Source organism: Lathamus discolor, chromosome 3 (assembly GCF_037157495.1).
Source record: "Lathamus discolor isolate bLatDis1 chromosome 3, bLatDis1.hap1, whole genome shotgun sequence".
In the NCBI taxonomy this organism is placed as follows: domain Eukaryota; kingdom Metazoa; phylum Chordata; class Aves; order Psittaciformes; family Psittacidae; genus Lathamus; species Lathamus discolor.
This window is the reverse complement of record NC_088886.1, coordinates 89,786,331-89,803,641: the sequence shown is the minus strand read 5'-3', so window position 1 is coordinate 89,803,641 and position 17,311 is coordinate 89,786,331. Positions and strand designations below refer to the sequence as shown.

The 17,311-nt window shown below is 39.0% G+C and overlaps 1 protein-coding gene across 3 annotated transcripts in view; it reads right to left on the bottom strand.

Moving 5' to 3' along the window:
* Positions 1 to 17,311, bottom strand: part of STK39 (serine/threonine kinase 39) — a 103,979-nt gene that overhangs the window by 74,433 nt on the left and 12,235 nt on the right. For 2 of the 3 annotated variants that reach the window (XM_065670480.1, XM_065670479.1), the window contains exons 2-4: positions 8,474 to 8,586; positions 3,339 to 3,447; positions 1,926 to 2,067 (exon numbers count right to left, since the gene is read on the bottom strand). In XM_065670480.1, coding sequence (XP_065526552.1) covers positions 1,926 to 2,067; positions 3,339 to 3,447; positions 8,474 to 8,586 — 364 coding nt within the window. Of the gene's footprint in view, positions 1 to 1,925; positions 2,068 to 3,338; positions 3,448 to 4,281; positions 4,603 to 8,473; positions 8,587 to 17,311 lie in introns of those variants that run through there. The other variant, XM_065670477.1, reaches the window with a different exon arrangement.

Genomic DNA, 17,311 nt, shown 5'->3' with positions numbered 1-17,311 from the left:
CTCTTTATGAAAGACCCAAATTCATCTTTGGCATAAAACAAGAAGAATCCAGGGATGGATTTTGAGAACAGAAATACTGAGGTCCGAAGTCTGTTTTACCACCTTTTATAAATATAATCTCAGAAACTGAGAACTTTCAGAGCTTTAAAGCAAGAATTAATGCTCTCACATCCCACTGCACCACTAATGAAAAGCTGGAAAAAGTTCTCCTCTTTGACTTCTTCAGAGAAGATACCTATTTTCAAGGCAGGCAAATATGCTCTAGATTTCTACCCAATAAAATTATGAAAAGCTCAGGAATAGCAACCATATTTTGTCCTATGTTATCTGACACTGAAACTGTCAAAAATGCACTCACTATATCCATTTAACACATCACTGACACATAATGTTAAGAAAAAAACTTTCTGGGTGGTTTTTTTTTTTTGTTTTCTGTTGTTGTTGGGTTTTGGTTTAGGGTTTTTTTTACAGAAATATGCATCCCATTCTTAATGCACAGGATAAATTTTTCATACAGAACATATCATAAATGTTAAGCATCTGAGCAAATTAATCTTTTCAATGTTCAGTGAAAATGAAAATTATTAACACATTCCTACTAAAAGGTAACATAACCTGTTTCCTTACACATAAACAAGAATGCACTGAAATAGCACAAAATCCCTGAACAATTTTGGAAACATCTCCAACTGCCAAATACCATTTGGATAGCATTCCCTGAAATACCACAACATACATGAAAAAAGAAAAGCACACTCTGTTGTCTTGAACAGGACTTCTATGGTACTGCACTATTTACAAATGACATGTTATAGAAAAAGGAGAAATCTCAGGTGTACAAATAGATGTCTCCTTAAAGAACAGATGTATCCTTAAAAGCTAACGAATGTTCCTTTTGCAACAACATCAGCGTAACAGAAGATTACGAATTAAGGTTTGAGGCAGATCTTTGGCATTCCAGACCAGAAGTCAAGATAACTGTTCTTTATTTCTCCATTTATCTCAATTTTCGTTCTGCAAAGGGAGGAAATAGTTCTTGATTTATATCAGAGGCAGTTCATTTATAAGATGAGACATAAGAAGTACACATGAAGAACAATTACCCTGCTACATCTGCACTACTTCAGAGTTCTGTCTGCAGCAAACCTGTTTTTTGTTTAAAAGATTCCCTCACAAAAGGCTAGTGTTTGGAACAGACAGAAAGCCTGTTGCAGAAACCTTCCTTTAAAGGCAAATTCACCTCAGTAAAATTAACTAGGGAGGTCAGAGCACAGCTCTCCCAACATCTAAACACTGGAAGCAACCTGTGGTTTGCTATAGCAGATATGGATAAATCATCCCAGGGGATCTGCACAATTTACACTGAGGAAGTCAGTGGAGACGGAATATATAGAAGAGAACAATCACTAGATGATATACACCAAGATGCAGTTCCATAGTATTAATACCAGCTTCACGTGTGGTCATAGAGGCCTGTAGAGCTGTAACAGACATTACTGATTACCAGGAAAAAATAAATTTCACATTATATAGCACTGCCCGCATGCCCAAGGTTACAGGTTTACTGTGCAACACAATAACCAAGTCACAGACCATATCACACAAACTAGATTCAGATCAGATTATCTGGAGGACCAGCAGACACAAGAACATAGACCACAGTCCTGGCATGCTTAGTATAGCACAGGCCTATCCTAATTGTAAGAGAGACAGAGTAAAGACCAGGCAAGTACTAAGCACTAGGGACAACCTGCAGTAAACATTACAGCATCTGCCTGAGCATTATTATTCGGTAATTACCGATGGCATTTACAGTATGTGAAAGTGACCGTACAATTTGTCTAGCCAAGCAACTGCAGCTGACCAGTATCGACAAATGATACACACAACTTTGAAATTGCTTTTCATTGTGTATATGATCCTACCTGTGAATTTGCCCATTCCTGTGTAGATAGTCTAAGCCCTCCAAAACTTCCTTAAGAATTGTTGCTATTATGGGTTCTTCAAGGACACCATTTTTATGCTCACCTCGGTTCACGATATACTTTATTATATCAAGCATTGAACCTACATTGAAGATCCAGAAAAAAAGCATATATACAAAATTATCAATCAAATTCTTGAGAAACTTATATTTCTTCATTCTTTTCATGCTACCGCAATTCACGTCTTTGCATGTAAGCTCTCGGGACAAAGCACACCACTACATTCAAGCAAGAAAGCGCCATTTTTGTCAAGAATACTGTGACACTCAATGATCCATTAGAAAGATCTACTAACAGCTTGCTAACATAGCATTTATTAAAAATTCTGGAGTATCCCACATTTAAAAACACAAAAACAGCAAAGGTTTTGGTTTATTATCCTGCTTAGATTATGGTTCATGTGTCCACAATGAAGACATGCAAGACTGGAAGGAGGTATTCTCTGCAAACGAATGACAACATTCCTCGTGACACCCAGTCTGAGACTGAACTTCAGTCATTAGAAATCTCAAGGAATCTAGCAGCAACATTTTCTTTTTATCCAAGCATTTTTCAAGAGCTCACAGTAAGTTCCTCTCATGAATCACTTTTCTCACAGGGTCTATGCTTGCTTTTGATTGAACAGAACAATTAAATCAAACGTGACGCAAGCAATGTTCTTTTACGAGCATATCCCATCCTTGCTTTCTAACATGATGGTGCAGTAGTCTGCTGCCCTCAAGACTAATCTTGAAGAACATCATGTAACAACCAAGACCACCACATCTTATGTTGGAACCTCATTTTTCTAAGCTGCAAGCATATTCAGTTCAGCCCCTTTTTCCTCTTCAAGAAACAAATAAGATTTTTATACCATCAACCATCACCATAAAAACTGCAATGAGTATTTGGTTAGTCTGAGCAATAAACTGGATGCAGCACGCATAATGCTTGTCCTAGGAAGAATCTTACTTGAATAAAGAGCGAAAAACACTGAACAAATGAGAAATGTATGCACTTCTACAAAACCAGAGTAGATTCTAGAGAAACACAAAAAAATGCCACACTGACAAACTGACTTAATTCTCATCCATTTTCCCTACAAAGCCTTAATAGAGTTTTATTATATTGATACAGAATAAAAAAAACCACAGTAGTTAGATCAGCAGAATTTATCTTAGTAATTCTTAGTCTGCACTATCAATATACATATACAAACTTTCAAAATCTGCATATTCCTGCTATGTCTTCAGCTTCATTCCATGGAGTCTCCCTCCCTGCTCTTACTTTACAATCAATTAACCCAAAGAAGGTACATTAGAAAATAAATCATCCCATTTACTTGCAGCTAAACAAGGAAAACCAGTAACTTACCCCCACTTAACAGCTTCATAACCAGCCAAAGTTCATCCTTCACCACAAAAGATGTGTAATAGGTCACCACATTGGGGTGATTGCATTGACTCATTGCTTGAATTTCTTTCTGTAAGAAATACAAAGCCCAACATAACACAGCCAGCTATCAGTTCTGCTTGTATAGAGAGAAGTTTAATTTCCAAAGTGAAGTACAACAACAGAATTGAAGTATGCATAAAATATGCATCAACTCACCAAAACATTTCAATTTACCTATAGATCTGCATGCAAGACAAAACATTATCGCAAAGAACATGAGGGAGGTTTGGCCAGGAGATACAGGCATAACTACACCAATTTTCTTCTGAGCACAGCAAAGAAATTGCTGTTAAAAGTCCCAAATTCAGAGTGAGCAATAAAGAATGAGCAGTCTCCAAGAGCTGAAGGTACAGATACAGTCTGGACAACAAAACGCAAGGGAAGAACAAAATGTACTGCCTTTCCTGTTCAAAAGGGTTATGAAGAGTAGAATGGGAGCAGGTGGAAAAGGAGGAAGGAAGTGTTGGACAAAGAACAAAGCACCACTGGCTCAGCCACTGTGGGATGGACACGTGGTCACCAGAGCCACGCAATCAAACAGAAGTGCAAGAGGAAAATCAATGTTACAGACCAAAAGTCAGAGGAAACAATTGACTAAAGAACAGTCACCAACAGATGCACAACGTGGCACTACCAAGTAACACCATCTATGACACGCCACAGCTGTACACATTAAGAATGACTGCCTTGTATCTGTTATTTCAAGCAGAGTCCTTTTTCTATTCACTCTTTCACATAATTGTTCTGTAACACCTTTCCAGCAACTCTCATTATCCTGCCTGCCCTTTATGTAGGACATGTCTGTACCAGGTTTGGCTTCACACCAACTCAAGCTCCCACAACCCTACTTCTCTCTCTCTACCTCTGGCCACAAAGCCATGATCCATTCCATGGTGCTAGAGGACATACTGCTGGATGGTGAGCCAGTCAGGGAGCCAACCCAGCTAAAAACTAACCCTTTCAATCTCCTCTCCCTCCCTGAAAAGCAACTGTTTTCAGGTGGACCCAGGTTATATGCTGACTCAGCAGCACTGGCACAATGCAGGTACTACAGTAGTCCCTCTTAAAGCTGCCACGGATGCAATTTTCAACTTTCAACCTCAATTCAGCAAGCATTTCAAAGACTTCTTTTTTGCAGCCACTTTCTAATAAAAACTTAATTATATGTGTTAAAGACTGTGATTTAATCTTGTGATGTCGGTTGGTGACTATTGAGTCAGGTTGTAATTTGACACACGTTTCAGCTAGTCTTGCTGCCAAAAGTCCTCCTCCCTGTACAGCTTCTGAGTCCTGAACCAGAGAAGGGTAAATGCCTGGATAGAACCTGAATAACTAAGCAACTTGCAAAATAGCTCTCTCCCTGCCAGGAGATAGTAGGTGAAAAACAGAAGATAGATAACATGCGGCACACCTCCCCTTCCCAGAAGGCATGTCAGTTTAAACACAAGTCAAATTACTGCCTCAGGCTCTTAATTCAGCTACCTATACTAAATCTTAACTGTAACTCTCCCACTCTTGTTACTATTTCATTTCTTATATTGTTTTAGTGTTTTCCTATGTTGGTAATATGGCAATGGCTCAAAACGTGCATCTGCCACTACTGGGCAAAAAACACACCTTATTTAGTTTTTTTTCACACATTAATACTGCAGATATGTAACTAATTTACTGTGGTAAACTTCATTATCTTTAACTGAAAAATGCTTTGAATATTTTGTGTGCCTGAAACAACAACAACATTGGCAAAAACTGATCTATCACAGTAACAACAGCCAAAGGCACCTTGTGTCTCAGCTTTGGGGACATTTTCTAAATAAAGTCTTTGTAAAGCAAAAATAACCAAACAGAAAGCACTCCATGAGAGATAAGGGATTAAACTTTAGTCAGGAAAGTATTAATTTCAGACTTGCAGCTCTGGAGAGCCCATATCGCACACAGAAGGGTATGCCTCCGCAGACTTCAGTCACTTGGCTGAGGCCCATGCTATGCACAGGTAAGAGAGAAAAGCATTCATATAAAACACGCTGTCAGAGAAAACGCATACAGCAGGTCATCCAGGAGCATGCCTCAGAGCCTTGTTCACATTCACATCACTTTAGACATTGGATGGCACCAAAGCCATAAGAGCAGTGATAATTTTAAATTCAAAAATGTATCCCTCATCCCTCTGCTTCTTCCTCCCTTGTGCTACCACACGCGTCTGTGCACCACATCAGGAAACATGTCCAGGTTAAAAGCTAACTTCTTTTTGGCCAGGTTAATCCTGATCCAGTTTCACTAAGCAGCTGCACAAAAATGTGTTTTAGCCTAAGGGCAGGTGGATAACATAGTTAATAAACAACTGCCAGGCAGTTCCTTTCGGGGCTCGCAAGACTGGGTCCAGCTCCCAGTGACCAGGCAGGTGCCACCACTCCATGGGTGCTTCCCCAGGGCCCCCTCCATGGACTCCTGGGGTACGGCTGTTTGAGGGGGTTGGTTTAACATCCAAGGGGCTTCTCCAGACAGCCTGCCTTGAAGGGCTATCCAGACCAGAAATGCAAACAATTTAGAAAATCTATTCAATCAAATAAGCCATTCTATGAGAATATTCTTTGGCTTGTAGTGTTACAGTTTTTTGGGTCATTTTTAAAAAAAGAACAGGAGATAAGGGGATGGGAGAAGATGTCCTGTCAGCACAGTACTAAGGACAGGAACTCATTCCTTGGCTCATGAGGTTAAATTACATTTACCTTAGAGCAGTGAGAACACAGGACACTGCAGGAAACAGAGCATCGAATTTTAGGAGTTTGGCAGTTTGTGTTACATTAGTATTATTTAAACTCCCTCCCACACTGCCTTTCTATTTTAATTGACACTGGCCCAAATCCTAAGTCTGCTTATGTGGGCACCAGGCTCACTGCATTTTCCGCTTCTCTGAAGGCCACACAGCTCAGAATTTCTGAAGGGTGCCTTTGCACACCATCCGTAAGCACTCAGCAGCAGGGGTTTACAGAACAGCACGATCAGAGGGCAGACAGTTTTAGAATATCCCTGTGCCTAAGGAAACTGTTTGGTCACAAAAATTAGTGATAGAAAACCGAGCAGAAAACAGTGTTAAAAACCCAAAACCAGATGAGCATTCCAAGTATAATCAACTGAAATAAAAATGTCAGTGCAGTTGTAACAAGTTTTGAAGGTCAATGATGCTCTTTTCCTGAGTAACATCTCTAATTTTAAACTACTTTGAAAATCCATCAGAACTGAGTCAGAGCAAGTACACGTCCCCTCACAGAAAAAGAGTTAATTATGTGTGTGTAGGCAGACACATGTGTGCATATAAAAATGAATCATACATAGCCTTTTTATTTATTTAAACCCTCCTAACCAGGAACTCAGATAAAAACAAATCAACAAAGAAAAGAAACAAATCTAAACACAGAAAAACAGAAACTGACTTACGTTAAAAGAAATAGAAAAGATGGTGTGGACAGTTGTCTTTGTACCAAAGGAAAGTAGTATGGGACCAAAAATTCAAGACCTATTGACTCATTTGGAAGACAGCAGAGACATGTCAGCAGTAAAAATTCTCAAGCACTTGCTAAGGCAACTTTGCACAAGCTGGTAACTAACTGCAGTAATTTCTCCAGACCACCTGAGTTTCTCTGCAGATATTCAGCAGTTTTGTCTGGTTTTATTTGTTGTAATCCAGTAATTGTTAATTCTCATTATTGGTTCAAATTCTAACAAGACCAAATTTTGACCATTTTATATCACAATGATTAGTATTTCTGGTTGTATAGAAATGTTCTTTATGGTCTGTAAATGTTAATACATCATACACAGCATCTCACCATCTCTTTCCAAACACAGATCAGAATTTGTCTTTTGAGCTTGCAATTGACAAACTCAAAAGATAAATTCTGTGAGTTGAGCCTCACCACCTCAGAGGCAGTTTCCACTACCACAATCCTCTTAAACAACACAACAGTATCTCATACAAGCTGCTACATAAACTGAAAGCAAATGCCATCAATCACAAGGGGAAAGGCATTTTGGGTCCTCCACTGTAAAAAAGCCATTTTATCTGAAGAAACTGGATGGACCATACCCTCTGTATCAAATTCAAGATATCTTTTGCACTGGCAATTCCCTGCTGAGGAGATCATTTCCTTCAGAGGCAGGAATTTCTGCATTAGAAAAAGCCCACAGTCTCTAGGCAGTAGTAAAACCTGTGGAACAGAAGAAAGTGTTCTCATTTTTAGAATGGTTTTGTCCTTCAACTCTTTTTATGCTGCCTATAAATAAATAAGCATTAATCTTATAAGCACCTGAGTAGAAGTATTAGAAAGCAACAGGTTTTGTTCTTTAACAGTTCTTTGTGACTCTGAATTGCCATAACCAGTGCAGACAAAAAACTCTTGCAGTCCCTTTTAGAAAGGGTCTCTTATAGGTCCCTTCCTCCTCCGATCAGTGACCCAAACAAACAGCATTCCTCAAATGGCATGTTACTGCCCATCAAAATAATGCATGTTATTAGCTTTAACAAGAATTTCCTTGTGTAGATGGCAGTGTAGCCATTCCTACTTCTCCCCTCAACAGTTATCCCAAAATGATCCAACAACTAGTTTTTGACATGTTTTGGTGCTTTAGACATTTTAAGGAGACCTACCAAATTTTACCCTTATATTTTTAATTAGTGTTTAATCAAAGCAAAATGTATCTTTCCTTGGTATTAAAAGACACACAACCAGAGAATAAACTCTTGAAAGCGAGTCACCAGAAGGCAACATGTAAGGTTCTTCCCATGGTTCTCAAAAGTTAGTTAACCTAAAATCCAATTTCAAACTTCTTGGTTTTGTGGCATTAGAAAACGTACGTTAGCAGAACATATTTTTAGGGGAAGGGCATAATTCGTCCCGATTATTTTCAAACCCTTTTCCCACTATTAGCCTGAATAAAATTCTACCCTCACTCTTGAACCAAGAAAAAAAAAAAAAAAGGGCAAAAAAAAAGCCACAACAAAATCAGAACAGAAGATAGTCTCTGTGCAATATGTTCCCCTCTGCTTTACTTACAAGTAATTCATCCATACTGGTCTGGCATTTTTCTAGGTTGATCCTCTTTATTGCTACACGTTCTTGCCTGGGTTTGCATAGGGCTGCCTGGACAACAGCTGTAGCACCACTACCTGAAAAAGGGCAGAAGAGGAACACGGTCTTAATACAATATGAGTTTAAATCAGTGGCCGACGTAAGAACCCTACACTGGCAAAGAACTTAAGATCTGTTCTTCATCCTTTTTCAGTGCTTTCCCCACATGCACACCTTTCCACTTGGCAAAGCAACATGCACACTTCCCAAATGGAGAAGAAAAACCAGAAAGTTTCTGTTCCATACTCCAAAAAAGCATTCCCAGTATTTATTATATCACCACTCAATGCATTTCATAGTTTGGAAACCATTACACTTTTGGTTTTGGACACAACTGTTTTAACCAAGAACATGACTTGCACAGCTAACACTACATAAAACATTATGCATTCAAGTCAGGCCCTGTTTTAACCAAGGATTAACCAGGTTTTAACCAGGGTTTTGTTCCATCTATGTAATGAACAGAAAAATATCAATAAAATTGTATATGCCAATTCTACAGTTTCACCTGTGTTCCTGCTTATTCATCATGATTAGGGTAACATCCTACAAAAAGCATGCTGATTCTTGTAAAGAGTGCAGAAGGCACAAGTATCACACCAACAGTAAGAAGATGCTCTGTGCTGAGTGGCCCCAGCAGAGAAAGTCAGTCATACTTACTTGACATGCAAATCACATATGGTCAGACAACTACACTGATAACAAAACTTAGTGGAATTTAACAACTTTTGGGAAAAGCACTAGAATAATATTCTTTAGTATGCTTTATTTGCAAACAGCAGAAGTAACAGCTCAGGCTGCTTTTTTTATCAAGCACCCACTGGCTTTGCCTCTGTCAGTATTGCCTCACTAAATTAATGAAATTATTGCAAGAAATATTCAGAGAGATTTACCTGGGTTACACACTTGCTGCCACTTCAAATACTGCAGTGTGTGCTTCCTCAAAGTAACTGCCTCGTGTTAATTCATGCAGAAATCTAAAATCCCCCAATGAGGAGCTTCTTACCTGTATGTAGTTCTAAATATTTTAATGCAAATTACGGACTTCTTGTAAGTCATGAATTGAGCAACATGTTATATTGGCCTGCCCATGCACTATGTTCTATTTATGCTCAGTAATTGGCATGTCCTAGATGAATACAAATGGTGAACAAAAAGCCTTTTGTTGTCAAGTTTACAAATGTGGATTCAGTTACCAGCCGACTTAAGAACAATTGAGAGCTTTTCCCTCTGCACATCTGAAAACAGCACCGACAATACCTCATGACTGGAAGCTGTTGTCCATGTTTTAATTGCTATTTGCTTAGATACTTTCATGTATTGTTAGTTCACTTAACATTTTCACCCAAATCGAAAAGCTTTTTAACTAAGTGTATGAATTTCATTACAAAATTCTGAGCTCACCTTTAAAAAAGTCTCAACAGGACTAACTAGTTGTGTTTTTGCAGGATGCGGTCACAGACAAATATTGACATGTCCTGTTCTGTCTGCTTACAGAACAAAGCCTTTAAAAATTCCAGTAATGTAAGCAATAAAAGAATTAAGGATATTTCAAAAATTAAATAAGACATCCCAAGGAAGGAATCACTAAGTCAGCACTATTCGACTCAAGACAGACCCGTCTACATCACTTTAATGAACGTCTCATACAGTAGACATTGAGACACAAAACCTCTTGTTACTTTGACTACACAACTGTAAGTTAGGGCGAGGGAAGCAACCAAATTTTTAGCACTTAAGGATACAGGAACAAAGACCAAGATTTTTCTTCATGTATCTTTTTCATCTATGCCAGTAGTTTTATCTACTTGCAGGAAACAACCAGATCTTCATTTTCAAAACACTCAGATACAAAGGCCACATAAAGGACAAACAGAAAAAGGACACAGAAAAATTATTCAGCCAGTGCCAAGATGAAATCATGCCTGCTTCCTCAAGTTAAATGACAGCAAGCAACACTTCAAAACATTTTGGAAAAATCAGATTACAAAACAAAAAAGGCATGTGACATACCTGACCCCATCCCACTGTATCACTTGCTTAAGTTCTGTGAGACCCCAAACCAAAGACCATGTGCTTACTACCACTAAAAAACTCTTGACCGAAAACTTAATTCTGAGCTATCCCTATGCACAAGTTGAAGATCTGTTCCTCTTTTCCCTGCTGAAAGAGGACAAGATGCAAGATTTTAGGCCATAAACTAGAGTCTGAAGTTTATGTATATAAAAAGCCTTTCAAGTGCATTTCCGTGTTTTCTCCTCAGAGATGACTTGCAATGGGATATTCTTCAACACAAGAATATGATGCTCTGACAATGCAAAAAGCTTTCTATGTTTAGAAAAAAGCCAATCTACTTGGTTTCTTCTTTCTCCTTCCCCTTGAATACCCTACGCAATACAGTATTTTGATAATAAATGCAATCTGCACAGCCTGCATTCTCAGTGGGACATACATATAAAACCTGTCTGAAAAAGCAGTTTCAAGTACTGAAGTAGGAGCCAGGCACTTGGCGGATATATGCCTCCTTCCTCTTGAAAGGTAATTCCCCTCTCCTGCTCTGTCTTTCAAGGTGAACAACAGGGGACAAAGATGAGGAAAATCTGCAGCTTTTCCATATGGTCAGAAGAGTCCTTTGGTGTCAATAAAGAGATGCCCTTCTCTAGTCTACTAAACAAGCAGAAGTGTGAAGTGTGCCAGGGGAGTAATTGTTATAAACAGAACAACCCAGATAAGCATTTCAGTCAAGAGATAACAGACTACACAATTAATGCACTACCATACAGTGAGGCAAAATTGTCACAGACAACTATTTAGCATAAAAAATATAGGGTCACAGAAAATTATTATAGAATAGATTACAGTCAACCATTCCTTGACAGAAGGCATGACTTCTTCAGGAATGCTGAGCCTTACCAGTCTTTCAAAACCTTCACAGCAGAGAACATACAAACTACATCACAATCAAAGCAAAGATTAGTTTTAGCATCCAGTTTCTATTTAGGAAAATGATCTAGTATAATGAAAGCTCAGGTTGGATAAACCATGAAGCCTTTACCACCCAGCTGTCTCCTGCAGAAAAATAAAACAACAGCCTGGGAAGGTTGAGGCTGTTCAGCCTGGAGAAGAGAAGGCTGCATGGAGACCTCATAGCAGCCTTCCAGTATCTGAAGGGGGTCTACAGGGATACCAGAAAGGGATTCTTCATTAGGGACTGTAGTGATAGGACAAGGGGTAATGGATTCAAACTTAAACAGGGGAAGTTCAAATCAGATATAAGGAAGAAGTTCTTTACTGTGAGGGTGGTGAGACACTGGAATGGGTTGCACAACGAAGTTGTGAATGCTCCATCCCTGGTGGTGTTCAAGGCCAGGTTGGACAGAGTCTTGGATGACATGGTTTAGTGTGAGGTGTCCCTGCCCAGGGCAGGGGGGTTGGAACTGGATGATCTTAAGGTCCCTTCCAACCCTGACTATTCTACGATTTTACGATTACAGTGGTCAGACTCAAAAAAACAGCTCTGTAAAGACAACAGGGTTTTCCCACTACTGGAAAAACAGATAAGTTCTCTTTGCCAATTTCAAAAGTTAACAGTGAAATAATGCAATTTTGGTCCACATCAATGTGTTCCATTTCACAACAGGCAACAAGTCAGAGTTTCATCCTGTGCTGACATTTTTGCTGCCATCCTTCTCTCTAGTGCAATCATCCCCTTCAGCTGACCTGTTCCTTCATTCCATGAACCATGCTGCCCTAGTGCAGCAGAGCCATTAGAATTGCTCTTAATTATTTGGGTTCATGCAATAGAAACCTTCTCAAGAGCTATTACATATGGCTGCACTTCACTTCTGAAAAGTTTTAACCTAGAAATCATTTTCATATAAAAACCTCACACACAAACACTTATGCAAGATTTATTTATCTGAATAAGTTCCTTCAAGATGTTCTATATCTGACATAAAGGTAATTTTTCTTCTTTCAGGAAGAACCTGTCTCCAGCTGGCAAAAAGAAGGATCCTGGAACAAGTGTGATCCACAACTGACATTAACATTTCAATTTAATCTACCCTCCACTAGTCAAGTCTCAAAAAGACAGTGAGGTGAGATGGCTGGACTTGCACATTGCACATGCATATGTCCTTTATACAAGCATGAGACACTTCATTTATTCCTTATTACATATAAAGGTCTGACACTTTCCATTCATTCATCACTGCACAGTAACACTAGTCAAAATAGATCTAGATCTATTCCTTTCTTCTCCTCAAAAACAAGCCAGTAACCTCTTTACCCCATAATGATTTACCAAGTCTTTTTTTAGTAGCTCCATGTTACTTTACATTATTCCAACACAAACCTCTTTTAAAGATTTCTGCATTCATTAGGTCCTTAAGGACACTCTCTTCAAAGACACCTTCCCCAGTGCCATGGTTATTCTATCTAGTGTCTGAAGAGGAGGATGTAATTTGTTGGTAATGGTTTTCTTGTTGACTACATATCTGAAGGGTTAGACAGCAGTTGTAATTGGCGGACGCTAAATAACTTATCCCAATCTATACAAACTCTTGCATACCACAATACACTATCTATGTTTCCATACACCTCTTCTGCTCCCCTGTCGTGGTTTAAGCCCAGGCTGTAAATCAGAACCATGCAGTCTATTCTCCCACCTTTCTTCCCCCTGCTGCTGCAGGGATGGGAAGGAGAACTGGAAGAATGTAACTCCCACAGGTTGAGATAAGAACAGTTTAATAACTAAGGTATAACACAAATCACTGCTGCTGCCACCAATAATAATGATAAAGGAAGTAACAAGTGAAGAGAATACAACACCTCACCATCCACCAACTGATAATACCCAGCCCCCAGCAGTGCACTAGCCCTTCCGGGTAACCCTCAGTTACATACTGGGCATGACGTGCTGTGGTATGGAATACCTCTTTGGCTAGTTTGGGTCAGGTGTCCTGTCTCTGCTTCCTCCTGGCTTCCCCTCCTCCCTGGCAGAGCATGAGACTCAGAAAGTCCTTGGTCAGACCAAACATTTGAGCAGTAACTAAAAACATCGGTGTTATCAGCTCTGTTCCCAGGCCGAAAGTCAAAACCACAGCACTGCACCAGCTACTAAGAAGGAGAAAAAAATGACTGCTACTGCTGAACCCAGGACATCCCCCAGTATATACAAACCTCCTATTAAATACAGCTGATCAGAGCACACAAATTTTAAGTCAGCCTCAAATCCAAGACTAAATTGTAACTGTCTGTAAAAGAAAACAGTACTAAATAGAATAAAATCCATGGAAATGGATAAAGCAGCTGTGAATGCATTTTTCTTTAATCTCTCGGACTGTCCAGTTCTGAAGAACAAAGTCCTCTAGGTAATCCTTAAATGCAGTATAACTGCAGGTTTCCATTCGTATAGAGCAGAATGTACTTGTGGACACAAATCATGCCTGCATAAATGCAATCAAGCTTAGGTTTCCACTCATAAAAACATGGGAAGGTGGTGTGTACCATATCCCAGCATTACTACATACGTGTTACAAAATGATCAGTACTTCAACATATCCTATGGCAGCATTATGCAGAGCTAGCCTCTTAAGTCTCCAAAGAATCAATTCTGTTGGTGGCAAAGCAATACTTTCGGTTACGAAACAGAGAACAAAGAACCTTCAATTTCTTTCATTTTCTAGTTTTCAACCAACAATACTCTAGAGATGTTTCAGTATTACTCATTTTCTTTCCTATTATTTATTGTTCAAAACTAAGTTATAAAACACCTCAGTAAAGCTTATTTAGACCACCATACTAAACTCCAAACCCTTCTGAAACTTCATCACAGAAAAAGAACTTATGATTTCTCTGTCTTCACATGACGTGAATGCTTGTGTTCTTAAGAATTTTACAATAATCAAATATAATGCACTAACAATTTCTGCTCATTTTGTGTTCTTAATTCATGCTGGATCAAATCTCTCCCATTATAATTCTTGGATATTAGATTGCTTATCCTGGCCATTAGGCTTAGGACATAATAAACCTAAAATACACTAAGTGTTCTATGAAATCTGCCCATGCATAGAACTGCTACTTCTGCATTTTCATCATTCAACAATTAATCTCACGAATTCTTCATGGAGCTATAAAAATAATATTTTTCTGCAGTTGGACATTTAAAAACATCACCATTTTGGCTGCAGAATCACTGGGTTATTCAACTGTTGCATATAACGCTTTGTGGGAGAGGTGCTTACACAGCCTCCGAGGTCTGTCTTATCCCATACTACTCTTCAAAAGCATACTGCATACATAGTCCAGAAAAGAATCTCCAAGGATGATAAAAGTCTACAAAGAGATACACAGAGATGTAGCCTAAATGTCCATATCAAAATTATTATGCCTTTGAAGATAGAGTACTAAGACAGTCAGTATCACAGCTTCTTTGCCAGTTTCCCAATCCAATATACTATATTTAGTGCAGAAGCTGGTTTTATCCCCCTGTGCTATCATAATTAAAGTGATAACATAGCAGGAGACACAGTTAGCAACCTACCTGACAGCCCAGCATTTCAACACTCAAAAGCTTTCAGCCCTATCAATCACAAAAGATAAGGCATGTAACAAAACCACATTCCTGCCCCTTTTTTAAGAAGGCACCTACAAAATAATTCAAGTCTTTAGGACAAGGTAAGGTGATAACAAAGTTGAAGATCAGCTTCTAGGAGTGACTCAGAAACAGGCAGCAACCACAGTGTTTCACTTTTTGCCTGTCTTTTAATAGGAAGCTGCACATACTCCAGAACACACCTGGGTACTTGACATTGAAAGAAAGGTGATGTGTTGCAAAGGAAATTGGAGTGATACCAAACACCCAAGCAGTTTAATGCCTGTCTGTATGTATCACCACCACAACTATCTTTTAACTAAATACTCCATGGCATTGAGTCTTCTTACACACTAGTTGAGGAGCTCACAGGAAGCCTGGTGCATTTCAACATCTGGTGTGAGAGCATCTTCGCATTTATTAGTAATCCACACCAAGGAAATGTCAGCACTACAGCAGGTAAGGAAAACCTAAACAAAAGCAGTCCACTTTCAACAGATGTTATCTTCTCCCTGACTTGTCGTTAAAAATAGATGAGTTGTCTAAATAAAGAAGTTGAAAGGGAGCTATAGCAACCCAAATAAGACTGTCTTGGCAAACCCTGTATTATAAACACTACCCAAGATTAAATTCCTTTTGCTCTGCTCCACATCTCAAATGTCTTAATTAGAAGTGTTATTTATAAAAGTGGAAAATGTTTATATAACAAAAAAAAAAAAAATCCACAATCACCACTATTTCAGAATTTGCAGTCATCAGAACTGGAATTTGCCTTGTGGAGGTATCAGGATAAGACCGATGCGATTGGTACCCTCTGCTCCCAGTCCCTTGTAAAGTGCTTAGCATAACTAGCACTATTTTACAAGGCAAGCAGCCATTCTCTGTGACTGAGCAGGTCACATATTCGTAACAAATGTGAAATGCAAACCAAGTATCTCTGTTCCAGTTTGCAGAACTGTTTTCCTCACAAGTTCCACAGTTTTCACGTCTGCATGGCATATCTTATCACTTTATATACCTAGTTCACTTACCCCTTCATTGTAATTTCTCCAAGGCTGTGATTATGAAGTAATACAAAGTATTGCAGTTTAAGAGATTAATGAACTAAAGAGTATGGAACTAAGCTTAGCAGTAAAAAGTCAAGTTTTATACCTGGAACAATCTCTCCTCTCAATCATGTTACCTTCCATATGAGCTGCCATTGTTAAAAAAAGTGAAGCAAGGCATTATGTGTAAGGGTAAAATACTGCTTCAACATTAATTTTACTATAACTTACAAGAGTTGTGGAACTGGAATTGGGAATTCAATGCCACCAATAAATTGCACACATCAGGTCAGACAGCAAAGAGGTTGCCTATCTTTACTTACCTAATGAACACCTAAAATGCCTCTACTTTCGTATCAGTATATAACTATAACTTGTGAACTCACCAAACCTATAGTCTAGAAGATATGTGTGCCATTGCACAACGAGAAAGTACCATTACACATAATAGTCCATTATTTAAAGAGATTTGAAAGAATACTTTCCTTTGGGCATGATGAAAAAGAACTAACTAAATAAATCACTTTGAGCCCAGCATCTAGAAGAAAAAAGGGAAGATATCTGTTAGGTTGTCATTAGGTTAGATTACGTAAAAGAATAGGCCGACAGGAGTGTGCATCATCTATAAAGGTTCTCTGAGAGAACTCCTGAGAAGACCAAAACAATGAACTGAGACATATGTAATAATGGCACATATGTACGAAGTACTGCTATCTGCTAAACTACTCAAAAGACAGAGGAGGGAAAAGAAAATCTCTGAGGTACCCAAGCCCTTCTCCAGTTAGCATTAGTTCTGTAATCAGATCTGCACTGGCTTCCTGCAAAATGACAAAGAACTCCACTCACAGTGCAAGTTTGTTAGGGCAGAAGAAACAAAAATATAGCAGTCAAATAACTTGCAGCAGACTTTTTCACCTACGCTGCTGCTGCTCTTACAGCATGGTTGGCAGCAGAGCTGTGCTGCGCAGCCACCCAGCTGGCACGCTGCAGCCAGGAGTCAGCTCCTCTTGTACAATCACACTGGGGCCCTCATGCGATAAGGAGAAATGTGGACGTACTGTACTTGACATGAATGAATACAAAAGGCATGAAAAAGAGTTGAAGAGAACGGTAAGATTT